Below are 25,583 nucleotides of genomic sequence, written 5' to 3'. Positions count from 1 at the left end.
CCCCCAGAGGTCCTCAGCTCACGCCTCACACTGTAGGTCAAACCCTTGTGGGAGTCCCATCGGATCTGGCCACCCGATGCAGCCCTACCAGCAGCCGCCGCACTTCGATCAGGCTCTATGACGTCGCTGTGCTGCCCGAGAACGACCACGCCGTCGCCCAGCTTACCCGCTATCGCACCACTGTGCCCCACGACAGCCAGCGCCTCCACCTGATGCGACTGACCTACGACGCACCAGCCGAGGGGAGAGGAGGACGAGGCACCGCCGTCACGCCAACATGGCTTTACCCTTTGGCGCCTGACGACAATGGCAAGGGAGGAAGGATGGGAGGAATGGTTGGGAGGTCCGGTGGCTAGGGTTCCTCCCGTGCTGCCCGCGGGAGCGACATGCGGGCGAGAATTGCATCACAAAAAGATTGTCCTCGATCGTTCAATCTTGACCTCACAGACATGGTCCCAAGCCGACCGCATATTCATGTGAAACGCATGCTCTATGTGAACTCGAGCAATATCTATTCATCTAGTTTCTTCCTTCCTATGAGGTGTTTCCTCCTCAATAACTTCATCGTCTAGATCTTCTTCTCGAAGTCCCAATCTTGCCATTAATCCCTTGACGTACTTCCGCCCAGCCGTGCCGAACAAGGAGTCGTGTTTGCCATGCCATGCTAAAACCCTAGCAAGCCAATCTCTAGGCAGAGAAGCCGAAACCCATCCTAGCAAATCAACCGTCGTCGATCCAAGGCCGGGGCAGCGCTACTAGACCATCCCTTCACTAGCTCAAGATCTCCAGTAGCAGGATGGATGCCAAAATGGGAAGTTTACTAAGCACCGACATGGACGCCGCCGGAGATAACATGAAACCCTACTCAAAGGGGATGCGCATGATTTGCAAATGCCACCCGTGGTGGTCCTGCCTATGACACGCCCTTGAATTACAAATACTTTTTTTTTGAAGTTGAATTACGAATACTTAGCGAGTAAGGAAGAACCAAATCGAAATTTTCAAAATCGAAACCGGAGCAGCGGTAACTGAAACGGAGTGACGCAGCAGGGCGGTGCACGTTTTACGGCAAGACAGCCTGGACACAGCAGCAGAGTGACGCCCGGAGCCGAGTGACGCGAAAACTTTCGTTGAAATTCCACGTGGCGGCCGGGCCGCGGCCCCCCGGGAGGACCCCGCGGTCCACGTGGGCAACCAGCGAGCGCCTTTTGCTGCCTCCGGCCTCCGCGTCAGCCACTGGGACCAGACCAAACAGCACTCAAACTCTCTCTCCCCCCGCACCCCCGACCCCCCACCCCTTTTCCTTTCCCCCATCGGTTTCGGTTGCCCCTTCCTCCCTCCTCTCAGAATCGCTCGAATCTGTCGGGGCGAGCGCAGAGGCAGCGCGCGGCCGGCACGGAGACAGGGAGGAGTCGCCCGAGAGGTTCCGCGTCCGTCCGCGAGCGAGGCAGCGAGAGAGGGGAGTGAGATGGACGCCGCCGGCGCCGGCGCGAGCAACGGGGGGCTGCTGTACCACGAGGTGCAGGAGGGGAAGCTGTGCGCCGTGCACTGCGTCAACACCGCCCTGCAGGGGCCCTTCTTCTCCGAGTTCGACCTCGCCGCGCTCGCCGCCGACCTCGACCAGCGCGAGCGCCAGGTCATGCTGCAGGGCGCGCAGGGCGCCGCCACCGTCGCCGCGGGGGACTTCCTCGCCGAGGGCGAGGGCTCCCACAACGTCTCCCTCGGCGGCGACTTCAGCATCCAGGTAGATTGCTTTCCCGGCCCTCTTTATTTCCCTAGGTATTTTGCCCTAGGTTAATAATTATTATGTCCGTCGCCCTATGTTCGACATGGCTCGAGACCTGCGGCTGTCGTGACTTACAATTTTAGGGGGGGTTCGTTGAGATCGATGCTTGATGTGGCTCCTTGCTCCAGTCTAGAACAGGGCCGTCTTTTGGCTTAGGTTAATTCTGTATGTTGCCCTGTTGTTTTGAATCTAATAACATGTGTATTGTTCTTTTGATGGCCGTCTTGAAATGCATAATCCTACCTACGGTGAAGTGATGTTTGGAGTTGTAGGAAATGCATAATCCCACCTGCGGTGAAGTGATGTTCATTCATATGTAATAGTTGGAGTCATAGGAAATGCATAATCCTACCTACGGTGAAGTGATGTTTATTCATATGTGATGGTTTGAGTTGTAGGAAATGCATAATCCTACCTGCGGTGAAGTGATGTTCATTCATATGTAATAGTTGGAGTCCTAGGAAATGCATAATCCTACCTACGGTGAAGTGATGTTTAATCATATGTGATAGTTGGAGTCCTAGGAAATGCATAATCCTACCTACGGTGAAGTGATGTTTAATCATATGTGTTAGTTGGAGTCCTAGAAAATGCATAATCCTACCTGCGGTGAAGTGATGTTTATTCATATGTGATAGTTGGAGTCCTAGGAAATGCATAGTCCATGTGTTCTTATTGGCACACATGGAGGCACCACAGTTGGATCATTGATCCACGAACATAGGTGAAGCCATATCATCCTTGCCAAAGCCAAGGCATATACTGTGGGAACAATATGGATCTGTAGCCATTGGCATTGCCATCGGCTACTTAGCAAAGTTACTTTGTTAGGCTTGGAGTACAATGTGTTAAGCAAGATATTTCCTATAGGCTTGCTCTTTTTGCATCACTTGAAAAGGCTGTCTATAGTTGATTCTGAAGTGGTTGTATTGAAAATGGCTAGAGTTCTCGTGATAATTTGTACGTACTTCTCTAGGCTACGTACTTGGCTTACGCAAATGCATGGGTCTGCATGATACATCTGTAGTTATTAATTCTGCTGTGATTACACTTGTCCACTTTTATGTACCTTCCGTACACGACGGTTTTAGTCGGTTTTGTTATTTGACTTCTGTCGTCTCCTGAATTTCTTGTGCCAAGAATAATTCAAGCGGATTTGTAGTTATTAATTAATTCTGCTGTTTTGCACGTGCCCACATTTACATACTTTCCGTACGCCTAGCTTTATCAGTTTCATTATTTGAGTTTTGTCGTATCCTGGATTGCTTGCGTTAAGAATCAATTCAAAAGGATTTGTCGTTATTGATTAATGCTGTTGAGATCACACTTGATCACATCTATGTACTTTCCATACTCCGTGCCTTAGTCGGTTTTGTTATTTGAGTTTTGTCGTGTCCTGAATTGCCTGTGTTAAGAATAAATTCAAGTGGATTTGTAGTTATTAATTAATTCTGCTGTTCTTGCACGTGTCTACATTTGCATACTTTCCGTACGCCTAGCTTTATCAGTTTTGTTATTCGAGTTTTGTCGTGTCCTGAACTGCTTTGCGTTAAGAATCATTTCAAACAGATTTGTAGTTATTGATTAATGCTGTTGAGACCAGTCCACATGTATGTACTTTCCGTACGACGTGCCTTAGTTGGTTTTGTTATTTGAGTTTTGTCGTGTCCTGAATTGTTGTGTTAAGAATAAACTCAAGTGAATTTATAGTTATTGATTAATGCTGTTGAGATCACACCTGATCACATCTATGTACTTTCCATACTCCGTGCCTTAGTCGGTTTTGTTATTTGAGTTTAATCGTGTCCTGAATTGCTTGTGTTAAGAATAAATTCAAGTGGATGTGCAGTTATTAATTAATTTTGCTGTTCTTGCACGTGTCCACATTTTCATACTTTCCGTACACCTAGCTTTATCGGTTTTGTTATTTGAGTTTTGTTGTGTCCAGAATTGCTTGCCCTAAGAGTCAATTCAAACGAATTTGTAGTTATTGATTAGTGCTGTTGAGATCAGTCCACATGTATGTACTTTCCGTACGCCATGCCTTAATCGGTTTTGTTGTTTGAGTTTTGTCGTGTCCATTTATGTACTTTCTGTACTCCATGCTCTTGGTTGATTTTGTTATTGGAGTTTTGTCGTGTCCTCAATTGCTTGTGTTAAGAATAACTTCAAGCGGACCTGTAGTTATTAATTAATTATGTGGCGATTACATGTGTTCATATTTATGTAGTTTCCATATTCTTTTAGTCGGTTTTGTTATTTGAGTTTTCTTGTGTCCTGATTTGCTTGTTTTTTAAGAATAAATTCAAGTGGACTCCTAGTTACTAATTTTGCTGTGATCTACAGTTGCCCATAGTATTTTCCGTATGCCTTGTTATTTAAGTTTTGTTGTACTGAATTTCTTACGTTAAGAATAACTTAAAGCAGATTTTTCAATATTTATTCCGCGGGATAAGAGCAAATTCAAGCCTATTGCTGTCTAGGTTTCACCTTATCCCTGAATAGTTCTGAAATCAACTATGTTAGCTAGTATTAAACTTGGTAAATGGTTTGACCTTATGACGGTCAGTTCTTTGACTCGAAGTCCTGAATCAATCCTGCAAGGTTAATTTATGATCATATGAGTTCCTAGGTAAACGGTTATATATTATTAAAATGTGCAATCACTATATATGTGCAAATGAGAACATGAGATGTGTTTGCATTTGTATTCTGTTATATCTCTAATTCTAGCAATATCCACATTATTTTATAATTCAGGTAAATATACAACAGCAAAATATGTGGCAACACAAAATAAAAATACTAACAATTTGCCAAGTCAAATAACTGGCAGTGGTCTAGTTTGTTGGTCAAGCCTGCTAGTTACATCATTTTGCTTGTGTGATATGAATCTGCTTTTGTTAGCATACCAATTAGAGAAGGCATTTTCTAGTCAATAACACAACCAGCTGAGTGTTTTGATTCTCAGTGCCCATTACTAAGAACCACACCATGTAATGCAAACAATTAAAAAGAAAAGCATGGAAGGAAGAGAATGCTACTGTGTATATGTATTTTGAAGTCTTTGTATCTGTTCTGGAATATGATTTGATCCGAAATGCAAGCACAAATAATATGAGTATTTACCACTCCTTATTCAAGTAATCTTATTTCTGCAGTACGTAACACTAAAGGATTTAGGGACTCGACATATGATATTGTTATCTTTTCAGCATTATTTATCTTCCATGCATGTCTATGAAGTTGTCATTGGTTTGAAGTGTACAGCTCTAACATTAACCATACGGTTCAATTTGCTTGCTAAATTCCTATTATCGTCTGTTTCCTCATCTGGCTAACAAAATATTTATTTTAAACAAGTCCTCCGTCTTTCTATGAAGGGTTAGAGTGGCACAAAAGGCTGACCAGTGCATGGTCATGTGCTCCGTTTTGCGCTTTTTTCACTTGCATACATGTGGTATTTGCATTCTCAGTAGTACAGTTAAAATTTAGCAATAATTATATACTCATTTCACAATTTTACCATTATACAGAAGTTTTCAACATAATTAGTTTCTTCCCATACTAGTGATCAATTGTTTGTAATTTTCTCCGACAAACCTAGGTTTGCGTGTTATCTTGCATTTACAGTGTACTGATTGAGTCTTAAGAATGTCATATGCCAGTATGCCATTGATAGTTTACTATAGATGATATATTTACATATTTCTTGCAGGAGATTGCATTTTAGCAATTTTTTTTGGTAGCCTAAGTTACGTATTCGATTTCATATTCGTTTTCTGTGTGGCTTTAGGATCAGGTTTCATTTGAGTAAGTTTTTCCGTTTAGAGGAGCATTTTTTCATGTACCTCTGCTGAATCTGGATTCCCCATGGCAGCGTCTATTTAGGAAGATTATTACATAGTCAAAATCATCTATTTATTTCCATGTGTATGTAGAGTTCATCTGCTTCACTGGCTACAGTTGTGCTGTAGGTTTTGATGCTTGGGGTAGTAAATAGGAAATTCCTTTTTTATTATTATTGCTACAAGTTCTATGCATTGTGATTTTTTAAATTCATTATTATTTGTTGCAATGCACTCCCAAGTTCATATTCTCACCTGGGGAATTTCATGTTACAGGTTCTGCAGAAGGCACTGGAAGTCTGGGACCTCCAAGTTCTTCCCCTTGACTCCCCAGCAGCTGGGTCGTCCCTATTTGACCCAGAGCTAGAAATTGCTTTCATTTGCCACCTTCAGGACCACTGGTTCTGCATCAGGAAGGTGAATGAGGAGTGGTATAACTTCAACAGTCTCTACCCTGCTCCTGAGCATCTGTCAAAGTTCTACCTCTCAGCTTTCATTGACACCCTGAAGGGGGCAGGCTGGAGCATTTTTGCTGTTAGGGGCAATTTCCCTAAAGAGTGTCCCATGGCGACAGAAGGCTCCAATGGTTTCGGGCAGTGGCTGACTCCTGAAGATGCCCGCAAGATAACAGCCTCTTGTAACCAGGTTCCAGCACCCACTCATCAGGGAGCAGTCTCTCAGCTCGGTGGTCAGTCAGCAGGCATGAGTGAAATGGACATCATCGCAGCACAGCAGGAAGAAGCTGACCTGAACGCCGCTATAGCTGCCAGCCTGATGGACGCTGGGGGTCCATTTGGCAGCCACAGTGCACCTCAAGAAGAATCCAGGCCCCGGCCTAGCTATGTGGTGGAGCAAGGAGCTAATGTAACTACCTCTGTCGCAGTGGGCGAAGATAGCTATGTGGTGGAACAAGGAGCTAATGAAGCTGAAGCAAGTGAGCCCGGCAGCGATACCATAGAGGGGTCCGCCCCAGGCAGCTACCCGAGGGAGAGGTCTCCCCCTTCGGAGAGAAGATAGTGGTGAAAGATGATTAGGTCGGTCGTTCCATTCGGGCTGGAACTGTGTTGGACTATACAGACAGAAAGTGAAAAAGGGACCCCAGTGATTCGTTTAAACCGCCCCTCGCGGGGGGCAATGTTGTTCTGAACTTGTAGTTTCGGAGTGCCGTATACTCCTGAGTCTGAACCTGCCTGGATTTTGAACTTTGTCTTCTGTTAATGGTTGTTGTGGAAACTGCATAGAGACTTCTTTTCTTTATATGAAATGAAAACTGCATAGAGACACATGGAGGTTTTGCTTCGTTTTGGTTTTGATATACTTCCTCTTTTACAGATCAGCTTCTCTTTGAATATATGATGTTCATGTTTAGAGTATGAAGGCTCACATTTTTTGCAGGGTATGGAGGAAATGCTGATCCCCGTCCCGCTGGTGGATCAATCAAAGTTTCTAAAAGGAATCATAGACGATCGTATCGTCGTGTTATTACATGCACTAACAAAATTTAGACGAATATACATTATCTTGTGTGTCCTGCAGAAACAGGTATGGCTTGGATGGTGAACTGGGAGGTGTACATCAGGCACGGGTTCGTTTTGCCCACCGGGGAAAGGGACTCTATGGACCAAGAAGACGACGGCGAAGATGACGAGGCAATGGTGACGTGCAGTAATTTTGAGGAGCACTCGCTGAAGATCTGGAGATGCGCACGAACCGCGAAACAACAATCACAGCGCCTGCACTGCATCATGTCCTGCGAAAGTGCGAAGTACGTACGTGCCCCGAACAGCGCTGGTGAGAGCTCAAGAACACCGTCGTGACGGGCAGGGCACAGCACAGGCTGCTTTTTGGCCGCGGCGTGACGACCTTCCAACCTGTCGGGGCGTGCGTAGTCGGGAACGACGGACACCTGCGCCCGTGTAGTGTGATGTGGCCTCGTACCCGTACGTACTTAACCCAGGCGGGTCACGGGACGGGAGCCAGCCAGGCGTGCTGCTCGCGAGTCGCGACCAGATGCTTTCCTTGGCCGGTCAGGAGCTAGCTCAGTCGGCTAGGTGGGCTCTGGAGTGCCGGGCAGGGAAGGAAGGAAGGAAGGTACACCGGCGCGTGCGAATCGTTTGCTCCGTCACGGGATGACGGGGTGCTGCCGTGCTGGGCGCTCTGCCCGCCACGGCGTGCCGTCCTCCCTCCGCACGCTGGAGAGCAGAGCTCAGTTCAGCGGTGCGTGCCTACGTACGACCTGAGGAAAAGAAAACACGACATGTTCGGGGATCGAGTGGAGTTTTGACAAGTCGGCAGACGGATCAGCACTAAGCACGGAGGCACGATAACCTCCACGTGGTTCGTACTTTCTACCCACGGCCATGGCCGGACGGACGCACGGCCGGGTTCCGTCCCTGTCGCGCCAAATGGACTCGATCGAGAGCAACGTTGACGACTCGCAAAAAAGGAAAGAAGAAAGAAGCACAACGTTGACGTGAAAGAGGAGTCACACGATGCGCGCCCCTTTCCCCGTTCCGTGGCCGCGATGGCGCGCATCCGCCCCGCTCGTGCGCGCAGGCCGACTAATTCCACGGTGCGATGCGATGACACCTTCTGCTCTGCTTGTGGATCGAATGGGGAATAAAATTGTACGGCTGGTCTTACTAGCCTTATCTCAAGGTAACCAAAGCTTTCATTTGCTTGTTATTATGACTAGACCTCTAGAGCATCTTCCTCGCCGGATCACTGTCGCAGGTCGTCGACATGCCTCGCCCCCCGTATACCGCGCGTGGCATTTTCTCGTGCACAAGATAGGATTTAGGAACCTCTATCCTCATATAGCCGGATCATGGGCGCGAGACGGGCCCATGAATAATAGGTACATCGTCCTTTATCGCGTGTCGTGGGACGTAGAGGAATACGGTCCTCTTCCACTGGGAGAAAGGAGAGAGAGAAACGGTGGTAGTGCTCGCTCACCCAAGTGCGCCACACCAACGGAGAAATGCAGTGCCAAACTGACTATAAAATTTGATGTGTTGCCGCCGTGTCAGCCCCTGTTGGGAGGCCGAGATGGCGCATGTACGTGTGTGGGTCGAGCGTAAACCTGAGACCTGAGACGGGCCGAGAGCGACGTCTACCGGCGGCCATCATGGCCCGGCCGTTCGGCCGGTTCTCACTCGAGACCGATCGCCCGGGGGCTTTTGGCGTGCCCGCCGGAGGGGTACCCCACAGCCACCGGGGACTCGCCGCTTGTCGCGTCTGGGTTGCCGTCCGATGTGTGATCCAATTATGGATTGGGTCGTCTACAAAGTACAGTGTCAGTGCTTTGTAGTTGTATGATAATTGATGGATGACAGAGACGCAACTGTCAGCAGAGGCAGCCCGATTAGGGTGCAGCATGTTTGGTTCTTCCTCCTCTCATGGCCCCTTCGTTGTGTGTACCAAGCCGGTTTCTTCGACGTGCACATTTCTCCGGTTCCTTTTGCTATCAGCCGTCACGAGCTTGATCAATGAGCATGGCATGAGGTTGCTCCTAGGTGGACGCCTCATGTGGACGAGACTTGCCTGCTCCCCTCCCGTGTGCCCATCCGTGCTCCCGCATACGTGGCTTGATTTGATTGGAATAAAATAAGGCCCGGCCCCACCCCCTTAAAATCAGGGGGGGAGATGATTAGATTAGAAAGAAAAAAGAAAAAAAGACAGCCGTTGGATGAGGTGGGAGCATGGATGGGAGCACGGGAAGGGAGCAGGCAAGCCGGATCCGCCTCATGTAGGCTCGTTGCTGGTTTGTAGGGTCCACCGGTGAGTCGTTGCTGCCGCTGGCAATGGGCTGCACCGGATCATGCGCTTGTTTGGTATAGCTTTGTTGCCATGTTTTTTATTCGGTTTTGCTATTTATCAATTGCCTAAAAATGGAAATCAAACCAGTTGATTTCGACCAACATCTGAGATGGAGACGGGGGCGCCGCGACGAGCGACAACGAGGCATGGGGACATCGGTGAGGCCACCAGGAGTGACCCGGTGCCAAGGACAAAGTAGTAGCAGCATCACCGGTCGAGAGAGTCGGAGGATGACGGGTTCTGGTGCCCGGGGGAGAGAGGGTGGCCGTTGTCGACGGGAAGTGAGTTCTGGGCCCACGTCGTGGCATGCATGCCCCGAATGGGTTATCCACGTCGTCGCTCCTCCACTCCTCCCTCACCTCTCCCGAAAAGGAAGGTGTTCGACTACTTGACATAAAAAAGCCCGAGTCATCCAAGACAAGGAGATCAAAAGGAGGACAGCTGAACCGACCAAGGTGGACTATAAATATGCAAGACCCGGACGAGGAGAGGACAAACTTCTAATTCCCCGGCAAAGACGACAGAAGGATCAAAGCCCTAGTTTAGCCATATTCAATCTAAGCCACCTCATCTAGCTCAAATACCAGCTAACCTCATATCAAAGTTACTAGCCCCCCTTTTGTACTCGTTGATATATTTGTTCCATGAGATAATTCCATATTAGCAGGATTAGGATTGTTACTAGCATCGCAGGGGCCCGAACCTAGGTAAATCTATGTCATGTGTCTGTCCAGTAGCTAGAGGTTAGGTCTCACTATCATACCAATCCACGTATGTTACAATACCTGTGTTTGGTACTTTGCAAAACACGACTCATAGTCACCAGTGGATAGATCGTAGCATGGTTTAGAGGGAGACAGGGGCATCGGCTTAGGCAGGGAAGTGCGGTGGTTCCAGGAGGAAGAAGGACAATGCATCTTCTGGGAGGGGGGGGGAGGGGATGACCAAAACCGTTGGATCTCACTCCAACCACCCGGACGAAATCGTTTGAAACATTTTTCCCGGTCAACCGTTGAATAGGCGGTCTGCTTTTTGTTTGATTTATATTTCATTTGTTGTGTAAGGAGGGTCGGACCTAATATTTTGAAGGCCCTAGTGTGAATTATATACAATGGACCTAACACCAATAATAGGGTAAAAATAACACTTTCATCGGTATATATTGCATATCATGAAAATCAAAGTCATAATTATATAAAAAATTGTAATTTTAATTATCAAATAAGGTCTTAATATACAGTGCATCTATGATAAATGGTACAAGTGATGATTATATACCATACATATACTTAGTCGTGAGCAACCATTTAACAAATATATTGTAGTGTTGTGTCGGGGGATGAGGGCAAGGGTCCCCTAATATGGGAGCAAGCCCCCCCCTCCTATAATATATAAATGGGGAGCGGGCCAAACCCCATAATTCTAACTTAAATTCTTTTTTTTAGGAAATTCTAACTTAACTATGCATTCATGGTTTTTTCTAGGGAAGCCGGACGTGCGGGTGTCCAAGTTGATCGGCACCGGCGCGGACACTGTCATCACCATCGGCGAGGCGGTGACGCTTTTGAAGAACTGCATATGAGCAAGCAAGCACTTCGTCGTTCACGTGACAACAGACACCTACGGTGAACACATTGTCATATCAAATGTCTACAACAACTTGGCGTTGATCGACGGTGGAATCGGCCGGACAGTCATCACAAAGAACCTGTTTGACAGGACTGGTCACAAGCCACGAAGAAGTAAGCTTCCACCGATCGTCTTCTTCACATCAATTCAAGTACGTGCATGCATCACATACTTAATACCAGGACACTAGCAGCTAGTATCCTCTTTCCTACCTACAGTTTTGCTTCTTCTAGTGAGTGGAGTACTAATATATCTGTAGGGCCAAAGAGGACCATTGTCCCCCCCCCCCCCAAATATCCATTATGTATACCCATAATGTTAGGATTAAGTATCAAAGGTTAGTCGAACTTGAAGCATAATTTGCATTATTTGCCCTTCAACAATCTCTGTCAAGTTCTGCCGCTCTATACATACATGCAGTCTTGCAGACATGGAAATCAAATTTCAGGTGGTCACCACTTTGCTTCACTACAAGTTTGAGCTAGTTATCGTGAAAGTAGAGTTATATGAAAATGTCTAGGACCGGACCAAGGAGGAATTTGAGGCAAGCGTAATAAAGACAAATATTGTGAAGGAGAAGATTAAAAGTGACATATTTCAACTGAAAGATGGGAAAGGTGTTCATGAAAGCACGAAAGTTCACAAGAGATCTAATAAACAGTATGCCGGGCTTGGAGGTAAAGGACTAAAGGTCATTAAAGAAAATGGAGAGAGAGTTATGGAAGGAGTGTCAAATAGTTTCTTTGTGCAGCACTCGCTGAGAGGTGATTACCTTTTTTCTAAAGATGCTATATACTCCTATAACAATATGTTCGATACATGAGTACCAGTTTTATTTACTTTTGCTATTTTCATACTTCCCAGGAAAGAAAAGCAAAGAGGAGTTGTCACCAAGGTTTGTGCTACAAAAGATATAAATTTATAAAACAAAGGATTTGTGGGAACTGGGTCAACCCTATATATATATATATATAGTTATTATTCATCACCCAGGGTACAGAATAAATCATTCTTCACCCGTGGTAATCTTACGATCGCTTCCTAAATAAATTAGGTTTACAATATAAATAGTTACATGCATATTGATTCAACATGTAAAATTTGATATAAAAAATTAAAATATAGGTTAAGACCAAAAAAATCACATTTTATGTATGTTTTACATTGTGTTCCTACATTCATAATTTTACATAACATAAAATATTTTTTAGGCGAGTACGTATTTTCTTACGTTCTCTTTTTATGTATGAAATAAGACAAAATTTACGAAACGTAAAAATATGTTGCATTGATGTCAAAATAGAGAGGGAGTGAAGAATAACTATTCCTCACCCAGGGTGACGGATAGCGCGACCCTATATATATATATAATGTACAGGTTACACAGTTGGGCTACGTTACAAAGTCTAACACCCTCCCTCAATCTCAACTCACTCCTGATGCATCTAGGAGGTTGAGATTGCGCCTACAGACCTCAAACATAGGAGAAGGTAGAGGCTTGGTCAAGATGTCTGCAAGTTGATCCTTTGAGCAGATAAACTTGATCTGTAGTAGCTTATGTGCAACATGTTCCCTCACAAAATGATAGTCAATTTCAATGTGTTTGGTCCGTGCATGGAACACCGGGTTTGTCGAAAGAAACGTAGCACCGATGTTGTCACACCAAAGAACTGGAGGATGTGGCTGGGAGATGCCCAGCTCTCAAAGTAGAGACTCGATCCATATAAGCTCGGCAGTCGCATTGGCAACTGCTTTGTACTCGGCTTCTGTGCTGCTGCGAGAAACAGTGGCTTGCTTGCGTGCACTCCAGGCGATCAACTTAGGGCCCAGAAACACAACATATCCCCCCGTAGATCGCCTGTTATCCGGACACCCAGCCCGATCAGCATCTAAAAATGCAGATAGAACTGACGAGGAACTGGGTCGCAGGTGAAGACCATAGGAAACAGTGAGACGCACATAACGAAGAATGCGCTTCACAGCAGACCAGTGCACATCAGTAGGTGAATGAAGATACTGGCATACCCTGTTAACCGCAAAGAAGATATCAGGGCGTGTGATCGTCAGATACTGCAAGCCACCAACAATACTCCGATACTCCATCGCATCCGTAGGAGACAGAATAGTACCACCAGTAGCCGAGAGCTTGTCGGTGGAGGGCATGGGTGTGGGGGAAGGCTTGCACTTGAGCATACCAGCACGACGCAAGAGGTCAAGATAGTACTTCTTCTGGGTGAGAGCTAAGCTGCCGCAAGACTGATGTGCAACTTCAATGCCCAGGAAGAAGTGAAGCTGTCCCAAATCCTTAACCGCGAAATCTCTGCCAAGTGCAGTCACAAGAGCATCAGCAGCCGTTGCAGAGCAGCTGAACAGAATAATGTCATCCACGTACACAAGCAAATACACAGTCACACTGGGGTGCTGAAATAAGAACAGCGGGTTGTCAGCTGTCGACGGAACGAAGCCATGAGTACGAAGAGCCGAAGCGAGGCGAGCATGCCAGGCATGGGGCGCCTGCTTCAGTCCATAGAGAGCCTTCGTCAGACGTCAGAGATGATGAGGTTGATCATGATCAACAAATCCTGGTGGCTGCCGCATGTAAACCTCCTCTTCAAGCAGCCCATGGAGAAAAGCATTCTGCACATCAAGATGTTGAAGAGACCATCCATGAGAGACTGCAAGAGACAGGAGAAGCCGAATAGTAGTAGGCTTAACAACTGGGTTGAATGTATCCTCATAGTCTAGACCATGATGCTGCTTAAACCCCTTAGCCACAAGACGCGCCTTGTAGCGCTCAATAGACCCATCCGCATGTCTCTTGACTTTTGAAAACCCACTTCGAATCAATGATGTTGCGCAAGGCGGAGGGGTAACCAGTGTCCAGGTCTCATTATGCATAAGGGCGTGGTACTCTTGCTCCATAGCAGCCCTCCAGTGAGGGATACTCATAGCGGCCTCATAGCTGCGTGGTTCAACAATGGGATCTACAACAGCATGAGAAAGACAGGCAGCCAAGTATGTGGCAATACCATCAGTACGCTGCTTGGGAAGAACGATACCGCCGCGGCTGTGAGTATGCGGACGCTACGGTGCAACGAGTACAGGAGCAGGCGGCACCAATCCTGGAGACGTCGACAAAGGAGATCGGGCGACGGGGGCCCAGGCGAGGCGAATATATTCTCAGCCGACCAGGTGAGAGGGGCGGCAGAGAAGTACGGGCGGGCGACTTAGATGATGACGGTGAAGGAAATATGCCCTAGAGGCAATAATAAAGTTATTATTTATTTCCTTATATCATGATAAATGTTTATTATTCATGCTAGAATTGTATTAACCGGAAACGTAATACTTGTGTGAATACATAGACAAACAAAATGTCACTAGTATGCCTCTACTTGACTAGCTCGTTAATCGAAGATGATTATGTTTCCTAACCATAGACATGAGTTGTCATTTGATTAACGGGATCACATCATTAGGAGAATGATGTGATTGACATGACCCATTCCATTAGCTTAGCACCCGATCGTTTAGTATGTTGCTATTGCTTTCTTCATGACTTATACATGTTCCTATGACTATGAGATTATGCAACTCCCGTTTACCAGAGGAACACTTTGTGTGCTACCAAACGTCACAACGTAACTTGGCGATTATAAAGGTGCTCTACAGGTGTCTCCAAAGGTACATGTTGGGTTGGCGTATTTCGAGATTAGGATTTGTCGCTCCGATTGTGGAGAGGTATCTCTGGGCCCTCTCGGTAATACACATCACTTAAGCCTTGCAAGCAATGCAACTAATAAGTTAGTTGCAAGATGATGTATTACGGAACGAGTAAAGAGACTTGCCGGTAACGAGATTGAACTAGGTATTGAGATACCGACGATCGAATCTCGGGCAAGTAACATACCGATGACAAAGGGAACAACGTATGTTGTTATGCGATCTGACCGATAAAGATCTTCGTAGAATATGTAGGAGCCAATATGAGCATCCAGGTTCCGCTATTGGTTATTGACCGGAGATGTGTCTCGGTCATGTCTACATTGTTCTCGAACCCGTAGGGTCCGCACGCTTAACATTACGATGACAGTTTCATTATGAGTTTATATATTTTGATGTACCGAAGGTTGTTCGGAGTCCCAGATGTGATCATGGACTTGACGAGGAGTCTCGAAATGGTTGAGACATAAATATCGATATATTGGACGACTATATTTGGACACCGGAAAGGCTCCGGGTAAGATTGGGACAATACCGGATCACCGGGAGGTTATCGGAACCCCCCGGGAGGTATATGGGCCTTATTGGGCCTTAGTGGAAAGGAGGGGAAAGGAGCAAGGGAGGGGGCGCGCCCCCCCAAGCCCAATCCGAATTGGGAGGGGGGCGGTGTTGGGGAACGTAGCAGAAATTCAAAATTTTCTACGCATCACCAAGATCAATCTATGGAATAATCTAGCAACGAGGGAAGGAGAGTGCATCTACATACCCTTGTAGATCGCTAAGCGGAAGAGTTCAAGTGAACGGGGTTGATGGAGTCGTACTCGTCGTGATCCAAATCACCGATGATCCTAGTGCCGAACGGACGGCACCTCCGTGTTCAACACACGTACAGCCCGGTGACGTCTCCTACGCCTTGATCCAGCAAGGGGAGAAGGAGAGGTTGGGGAAGACTCCATCCAACAGCAGCACGACGGCGTGGTGGTGGTGGAGGAGCGTGGTACTCCAGCAGGGCTTCGCCAAGCACCGCAAGAGACGAGGAGGGTGAGGGGTAGGGCTGCGCCAAGAAGGAGATGTTCCCGTGTGTATGGCAGCCCAAAACCCCACTATATATAGGGGAAAGGGAGGGGCTGCGCCCCCACCTAGGTTTCCACCCCTAGGGGTGGCGGCCAGCCCTAGATCCCATCTAGGGGGGCGGCCAAGGGGGGAGAGAGGGGGGCGCACCACTAGGTGGGCCTTAGGCCCATCTGAGCCTAGGGTTTCCCCCTTTTCCCTTCTCTCTTCGCCTTGGGCCCTGGTGGGGGGCGCACCAGCCCACCTGGGGCCGGTCCCCTCTCACACTTGGCCCACGCAGCCCTCTGGGGCAGGTAGCCCCACCTGGTGGACCCCCGGGACCCTCCCGATGGTCCCGGTACGTTACCGATAGCACCCGAAACTTTTCCGGTGACCAAAACAGGACTTCCCATATATAAATCTTTGCCTCCGGACCATTCCGGAACTCCTCGTGATGTCCGGGATCTCATCCGGGACTCCGAACAACATTCGGTAACCGCGTACATACTTTCCCTATAACCCTAGCGTCATCGAACCTTAAGTGTGTAGACCCTACGGGTTCGGGAACCATGCAGACATGATCGAGACACCTCTCCGGCCAATAACCAACAGCGGGATCTGGATACCCATGTTGGCTCCCACATGTTCCACGATGATCTCATCGGATGAACCACGATGTCGAGGATTCAATCAATCCCGTATTCAATTCCCTTTGTCTAGCGGTACGATACTTGCCCGAGATTCGATCGTCGGTATCCCGATACCTTGTTCAATCTCGTTACCGGCAAGTCTCTTTACTCGTTCCGTAACACATCATCCCGTGATCAACTCCTTGGTCACATTGTGCACATTATGATGATGTCCTACTGAGTGGGCCCAGAGATACCTCTCCGTTTACACGGAGTGACAAATCCCAGTCTTGATTCGTGCCAACCCAATAGACACTTTCGGAGATACCTGTAGTATACCTTTATAGCCACCCAGTTACGTTGTGACGTTTGGCACACCCAAAGTACTCCTACGGTATCCGGGAGTTGCACAATCTCATGGTCTAAGGAAATGATACTTGACATTAGAAAAGCTTTAGCATACGAACTACACGATCTTTGTGCTAGGCTTAGGATTGGGTCTTGTCCATCACAGCATTCTCCTAATGATGTGATCCTGTTATCAACGACATCCAATGTCCATGGTCAGGAAACCGTAACCATCTATTGATCAATGAGCTAGTCAACTAGAGGCTTACTAGGGACATGGTGTTGTCTATGTATCCACACATGTAACTGAGTTTCCTATCAATACAATTCTAGCATGGATAATAAACGATTATCATGAACAATGAAATATATAATAATAACTAATTTATTATTGCCTCTAGGGCATATTTCCAACAGTCTCCCACTTGCACTAGAGTCAATAATCTAGTTCACATCGCCATGTGATTAACACTCACAGGTCACATCGCCATGTGACCAACATCCAAAGAGTTTACTAGAGTCACTAATCTAGTTCACATCACTATGTGATTAATACTCAATGAGTTCTGGGTTTGATCATGTTATGCTTGTGAGAGAGGTTGTAGTCAACGGGTCTTGCCATATTCAGATCCCTATGTACTTCGCAAAACTTTATGTCATATCGTAGATGCTGCTACCACGTTCCACTTGGAGCTATTCCAAATTATTGTTCCATTATACGTATCCGGTATCTCTACTCGGAGCTATCCGGATAGGTGTTAAGCTTGCATCGACGTAACTCTTTATGTCGAACTCTTTATCACCTCCATAACCGAGAAACATTTCCTTATTCCTCTTAGGATAATTTTGACCGCTATCTGGTGATCTACTCCTAGATCACCTTTGTACCCTCTTGCCAGACATGTGACAAGTCACACATCTGGTGCGGTACTCAGCATGGCATACCGTATAGAGCCTATGACAAAAGCATAGGGGACGACCTTCGTCCTTCCTCTTTCTTCTGCCGTGGTCAATCTTCGAGTCTTACTCAACTTCACACCTTACAACTCAGGTGAGAACCCCTTCTTTGACTGATCTATTTTGAACTCTTTCAAAAACATGTCAAGGTGTGCGTTCTTTGAAAGTATCATCAGGCGTCTTGATCTATCTCTATAGATCTTGATGCCCAATTTGTAAGCAGCTTTATCCAGGTCTTCCTTTGAAAAACACTCTTCAAACAACCGTTTATGCTTTCCAGAAATTCTACATTATTTCAGATCTTACAATATGTCATCCACATATACTTATCAGAAATGTTGTAGTGCTCCCACTCACTTTCTTGTAAATACAAGTTTCTAGCAAACATTGTATAAACCTAAAAGCTTTGATCACTCCATCAAAGCATGTATTCTGACTCCGAGATGCTTGCTCTAGTCCATAGAAGGATTGCTGGAGCAAGCATACATTTCAGCATCCTTAGGATCGACAAAACCTTTTATTGTATCACATACAAACTTTTCTTACGGAAACTGGTAAGAAAACTTGTTTTGGCATCCATCTGTCAGATTTCATAATCGAAAAATACAGCTAATGCTAACATGATTCCGACGTACTTAAGCATCGCTATGGGTGAGAAATTCTCATCGTAGTCAACTCCTTGAACTTGTGAAAATACTCTTTCCCACAAGTCGAGCTTCATAGAAGGTAACATTACCGACCACATCCGTCTTCTTCTTAAAGATCCATTTATCTCAATAGCTTGCCGATCATCGGGCAAGTCCACCAAAGTCCATACTTTGTTCTGATATATGGATCCTATCTCGGATTTCATGGCTTCTAACCATTTGTCGGAATACGGGCCCACCATCGCTTCTCCATAGCTCGTAGGTTCATTGTTGTCTAACAACATGATATCTAAGACAGGATTACCATACCGCTTAGGAGTAGTACATATCCTTGTCGACCTACGAGGTTCGATAGCAACTTGATCCGAAGCTTCATGATCACTATCATTAACTTCCTATTCAACAGACGTAGGCGCCACAGAAAACATCTTTCTATGTTGCATCACTTTCTGGTTGAAATAAAGGTTCAACAACCTCATCAAGTTCTATCTTCCTCCCACTCAATTCTTTCGAGAGAAACTCCTTCTCGAGAAAGGACCCGTTCTTAGCGACAAACAATTTGCCCTCGGATCTGAGATAGAAGGTATACCCAACTGTCACCTTTGGGTATCCTATGAAGATGTGTTTGTCCGCTTTGGGTTCGAGCTTCTCCGACTGAAGCCTTAAGCATCGCAGCCCCAAACATTAGGAAACGACAACTTTGGTTTCTTGCCAAACCAATGTTCACACGGCGTCGTCTCAACGGACTTATATTGTGTCCTATATAAAGTGAATGCAGCTGTCTCTTATGCATAACCTCAAAATAATAGCGGTAGATCGGTAAGAGACATCATAGATCGCACCATATCTCATAGTGTTTGATTACGACGTCCGGATACACCATTACCTTGTGGTGTTCCAGGTGGCTTCAACTGTGAAATAATTCCACAATGTCTTAAGTGATTGCCAAACTCATAACTCAGAAAATCCCCTTTTGATCAGATCGTAGGAACATGATCTTATTGTTATGATGATTCTTAACTTCACTCTGAAATCGCTTGAACTTTTCAAACGTTTCAGACTTGTGCTTCATTAAGTAGATATACCTATATCTACTCAAATCGTCAGTGAAGATGAGAAAATATCGATATCCACTGCACGCTTCAATTCTCATTGGATCACACGCATCAACATGCATGATCTCCAACAAGTCACTTGCCCGTTTCATTGTACCTGAAAGCGGGGTCTTGGTCATCCTGCCCATGAGGCATGGCTCGCATGTGTCAAGCGATTCAAAATCAAGTGACTCCAAACATCCATTGACATGGAGTTTCTTCATGCATCTTACGCCAATATGACCTAAGCGGCAGTGCCACGAGAAAGTGGTACTATCATTATTAACTCTACATCTTTTGGCGTGAACATGTGTATTACCACGACCGAGATTCAATGAACCATTCACATATGGTGCATGACCATGAAAGGTATCATTCATGTAAACAGAATAACCATTATTCTCTAACTTAAATGAATGACCGTATTGCAATGAACATGATCTAATCATATTCATGCTCAACGTAGACACCTGATAACATTTATCTAGGTTCAATACTAATCCCGAAGGCAGATGGAGCGTGCGATGGTGATCTCATCAACTTTGGAAACACTTCCAACACACATCGTCACCTCGCCCTTAGCCAGTCTCCGTTTAGTCCGTAGCTTTTGCTTCAAGTCACCGGTAATAGCAACTGAACCGGTATCCAATACCCAGGTGCTACCAGGAGTACTAGCGAGGTACACATTAATAACATGTATATACTTTGTTGAAGTTGCCAGCCTTCTTATCTACCATGCATTTAGGGTAATTCCGCTACCAGTGACCGTCCCCTTTACAATAGAAGCACTTAGTCTCGGGTTTGGGTTCAACCTTGGGTTCCTTTACTGGAGCGGCAACTGGTTTGCCATCCATGAAGTTTCCCTTCTAGCCCTTGCCCTTCTTGAAACCAGTGGTCTTATTAAACCATCAACACTTGATGCTCCTTCTTGATTTCTACCTTTTGCGGTCTTAAGCACCGCGAACAGCTCCGGGATCAACTCCATCCCTTGCATGTCATAGTTCATCACGAAGATCTAGTAGCTTAGTGATAGTGGCTAGAGAACTCTATCAATCACTATCTTATCTGGAAGTTTAACTCCCACTTGATTTAAGTGATTGTAGCACCCAGACATTCTGAGCACATGCTCACTAGCTGAGCTATTCTCCTCCATGTTGTTGGCAAAAGAACTTGTCAGAGGTCTCACACCTCTTAACACGGGCATGAGCCTGAAATCCCAATTTCAGCTCTTGGAACATCTCATATGTTCTATGGCGTTCAAAACGTCAATGGAATCCCGATTCTAAGCCGTAAAGTATGGTGCACTAAACTATCAACTTGTCATCATGATGTGTCTGTCAGGTGTTTACAACATCCACAGACGACATTGTAGGGGTTTGCACATCGAGCGGTGCATCAAAGACGTAAGCCTTCTGTGTAGCAGTGAGGACACTCCTCGGACTACGGACCTAGTCCGCATCAGTGCTTACAATATCTTTCAACTTGGTCTTTCTCTAGGAATGTATTGAAACAGGGAGCTACAACGTGAGCTATTTATCTACAACATATTTGCAAAGACAATTTAGACTATGTTCATGACAACTGAGTTCATTTAATGAACTCCCACTCAGATAGACATCCCTCTAGTCATCTAAGTGAAACATGATCTGAGTCAACTAGGCCGTGTCCGATCATCACGTGAGACGGACTAGTCAACATCGGTGAACATCTTCATGTTGATCGTATCTTGTATACGACTCATGCTCGACCTTTCGGTCTTCCGTGTTCCGAGGCCATGTCTGTACATTCTAGGCTCGTCAAGTCAACCTAAGTGTTTTTGCTGTGTAAATCTGGCTTACACCCGTTGTATTCGAACTTTAGAATCTATCACACCCGATCATCACGTGGTGCTTTGAAACGACGAACCTTCGCAACGGTGCACAGTTAGGGGGAACACCTTTCTTGAAATTTTAGTGAGGGATCATCTTATTTAATCTACCGTCGTTCTAAGAAAATAAGATGTAAAACATGATAAACATCACATGCAATCAAATAGTGACATGATATGGCCAATATCATTTTGCTCCTTTTGATCTCCATCTTCGGGGCTCCATGATCATCGTTGTCACCGGCATGACACCATGATCTCCATCATCATGATCTCCATCATCGTGTCTTCTTGAAGTTGTCTTGTCATCTATTACTTCTACTACTATGGCTAATGCTTTAGCAATAAAGTAAAGTAATTACATGACGTTTATGTTGACACGCAGGTCATAAATAAATAAAGACAACTCCTATGGCTCCTGCCGGTTGTCATACTCATCGACATGCAAGTCGTGATTCCTATTACAAGAACATGATCAATCTCATACATCACATATATCATTCATCACATCCTTTTGGCCATATCACATCACAAGGCATATGCTGCAAAAACAAGTTAGACGTCCTCTAATTGTTGTTGCAAGTTTTTACGTGGCTGCTATAGGTTTCTAGCAAGAACGTTTCTTACCTACGCCAAAACCACAACGTGATATGCCAATTTCTATTTACCCTTCATAAGGACCCTTTTCATCAAATCCGATCCGACTAAAGTGGGAGAGACAGACACCCGCTAGCCACCTTATGCAACTAGTGCATGTCAGTCGGTGGAACCAGTCTCACGTAAGAGTACGTGTAAGGTCGGTCCGGGCCGCTTCATCCCACGATGCCGCCGAATCAAGATAAGACTAGTAACGGCAAGTAAATTGACAAAATCAACGCCCACAACTGCTTTGTGTTCTACTCGTGCATATGAACTACGCATAGACCTAGCTCATGATGCCACTGTTGGGGAACGTAGCAGAAATTCAAAATTTTCTACGCATCACCAAGATCAATCTATGGAGTAATCTAGCAATGAGGGAAGGAGAGTGCATCTACATACCCTTGTAGATCGCTAAGCGGAAGCGTTCAAGTGAACGGGGTTGATGGAGTCGTACTCGTCGTGATCCAAATCACCGATGATCCTAGTGCCGAACGGACGGCACCTCCGTGTTCAACACATGTACAGCCCGGTGACGTCTCCTACGCCTTGATCCATCAAGGGGAGAAGGAGAGGTTGGGGAAGACTCCATCCAGCAGCAGCACGATGGCGTGGTGGTGGTGGAGGAGCGTGGTACTCCAGCAAGGCTTCGCCAAGCACCGCAAGAGACGAGGAGGGTGAGGGGTAGGGCTGCGCCAAGGAGATGTTCCCGTGTGTATGGCAGCCCAAAACCCCACTATATATAGGGGAAAGGGAGGGGCTGCGCCCCCACCTAGGTTTCCACCCCTAGGGGTGGCGGCCAGCCCTAGATCCCATCTAGGGGGGCGGCCAAGGGGGGAGAGAGGGGGGCGCACCACTAGGTGGGCCTTAGGCCCATCTGAGCCTAGGGTTTCCCCCTTTTCCCTTCTCTCTTCGCCTTGGGCCCTGGTGGGGGGGCGCACCAGCCCACCTGGGGCTGGTCCCCTCTCACACTTGGCCCACGCAGCCCTCTGGGGCAGGTAGCCCCACCTGGTGGACCCCCGGGACCCTCCCGGTGGTCCCGGTATGTTACCGATAGCACCCGAAACTTTTCCGGTGACCAAAACAGGACTTCCCATATATAAATCTTTACCTCCGGACCATTCCGGAACTCCTCGTGATGTCCGGGATCTCATCCGGGACTCCGAACAACATTCCCTATAACCCTAGCGTCATCGAACCTTAAGTGTGTAGACCCTACGGGTTCGGGAACCATGCAGACATGACCGAGACACCTCTCCGGCCAATAACCAACATCGGGATCTGGATACCCATGTTGGCTCCCACATGTTCCACGATGATCTCATCGGATGAACCACGATGTCGAGGATTCAATCAATCCTGTATTCAATTCCCTTTGTCTAGCGGTACGATACTTGCCCGAGATTCGATCGTCGGTATCCCGATACCTTGTTCAATCTCGTTACCGGCAAGTCTCTTTACTCGTTCCGTAACACATCATCCCATGATCAACTCCTTGGTCACATTGTGCACATTATGATGATGTCCTACCGAGTGGGCCCAGAGATACCTCTCCGTTTACACGGAGTGACAAATCCCAGTCTCGATTCGTGCCAACCCAACAGGCACTTTCGGAGATACCTGTAGTGTACCTTTATAGCCACCCAGTTACGTTGTGACGTTTGGCACAGCCAAAGCACTCCTATGGTATCCGGGAGTTGCACAATCTCATGGTCTAAGGAAATGATACTTGACATTAGAAAAGCTTTAGCATACGAACTACACGATCTTTGTGCTAGGCTTAGGATTGGGTCTTGTCCATCACATCATTCTCCTAATAATGTGATCCCGTTATCAACGACATCCAATGTCCATGGTCAGGAAACCGTAACCATCTATTGATCAACGAGCTAGTCAACTAGAGGCTTACTAGGGACATGGTGTTGTCTATGTATCCACACATGTATCTGAGTTTCCTATCAATACAATTCTAGCATGGATAATAAACGATTATCATGAACAATGAAATATATAATAATAACTAATTTATTATTTCCTCTAGGGCATATTTCCAACAGCCGGCCCCCCTTTCCTTCCTCCCTCCTTCCTCTTCATTCCCTCTCCTACTCCTAATAGGAAAAAGGGGAGTCCTACTCCCGCTGCGAGTTGGACTCCCCCCTTGGGCGCGCCACCCTCCTTGGCCGGCCCCCTCCTCCACTCCTTTATATACGGGGGCGGGGGGCACCCCAGAGACACAACAATTGATGATTGATCTCTTAGCCGTGTGCGGTTCCCCCCTCCACCATAATCCTCGATAATATTGTAGCGGTGCTTAGGCGAAGCCCTGCGACGGTAGAACATCAAGATTGTCACCACGCCGTCGTGCTGACGGAACTCATCCCCGACACTTTGCTGGATCGAAGTCCGGGGATCGTCATCGAGCTGAACGTGTGCAAAAACTCGGAGGTGCCGTAGTTTCGGTGCTTGATCGGTCGGGCCGTGAAGACGTACAACTACATCAACCGCGTTGTTATAACGCTTCTGCTTCCGGTCTATGAGGGTACTTAGACAACACTCTCCCCTCTCGTTGCTGTGCATCACCATGATCTTGCGTGTGCGTAGGAATTTTTTTGAAATTACTACGTTCCCCAACAGTGGCATCTGAGCCTAGGTTTTATGTGTTGATGTTATATGCACGAGTAGAACACAAGTGAGTTGTGGGCGATATAAGTCATACTGCTTACCAGCATGTCATACTTTGGTTCGGCGGTATTGTTGGATGAAGCGGCCCGGACCGACATTACGCGTACGCTTACGCGAGACTGGTTCTACTGACGTGCTTTTCACACAGGTGGCTGGCGGGTGTCAGTTTCTCCAACTTTAGTTGAACCGAGTGTGTCTACGCCCGGTCCTTGCAAAGGTTAAAACAGCACCAACTTGACAAACTATCGTTGTGGTTTTTGATGCGTAGGTAAGATTGGTTCTTGCTAAGCCCGTAGCAGCCACGTAAAACTTGCAACAAACAAAGTAGAGGATGTCTAACTTGTTTTTGCAGGGCATGTTGTGATGTGATATGGTCAAGGCATGATGCTAAATTTTATTGTATGAGATGATCATGTTTTGTAACCAAGTTATCGGCAACTGGCAGGAGCCATATGGTTGTCGCTTTATTGTATGCAATGCAATCGCCCTGTAATGCTTTACTTTATCACTAAGCGGTAGCGATAGTCGTAGAAGCATAAGATTGGTGAGACGACAACGATGCTACGATGGAGATCAAGGTGTCGCGCCGGTGACGATGATGATCATGACGATGCTTCGGAGATGGAGATCACAAGCACAAGATGATGATGGCCATATCATATCACTTATATTGATTGCATGTGATGTTTATCTTTTATGCATCTTATCTTGCTTTGATTGACGGTAGCATTATAAGATGATCTCTCACTAAATTTTAAGATAAAAGTGTTCTCCCTGAGTATGCACCGTTGCCAAAGTTCGTCGTGCCCAGACACCACGTGATGATCGGGTGTGATAAGCTCTACGTCCATCTACAACAGCTGCA

At 46.5% G+C, this 25,583-nt stretch overlaps 1 protein-coding gene across 1 annotated transcript; it reads left to right on the top strand.

Annotated features, from left to right (window-relative positions):
- The first annotated feature begins 1,289 nt into the window (after nt 1-1,289).
- On the top strand, nt 1,290-6,917 carry LOC125545306 (putative ataxin-3 homolog). The gene is made up of 2 exons (XM_048709207.1): nt 1,290-1,744; nt 5,911-6,917. Exons 1-2 carry the CDS (start codon nt 1,469-1,471, stop codon nt 6,649-6,651), a joined length of 1,017 nt encoding a protein of 338 aa, XP_048565164.1. The 5' UTR covers nt 1,290-1,468; the 3' UTR covers nt 6,652-6,917.
- Nucleotides 6,918-25,583: the final 18,666 nt, after the last annotated feature.

This window comes from Triticum urartu, chromosome 3 (genome assembly GCF_003073215.2).
Source record: "Triticum urartu cultivar G1812 chromosome 3, Tu2.1, whole genome shotgun sequence".
NCBI classification, from domain to species: domain Eukaryota; kingdom Viridiplantae; phylum Streptophyta; class Magnoliopsida; order Poales; family Poaceae; genus Triticum; species Triticum urartu.
This window is presented reverse-complemented; position numbering and strand designations above follow the sequence as displayed.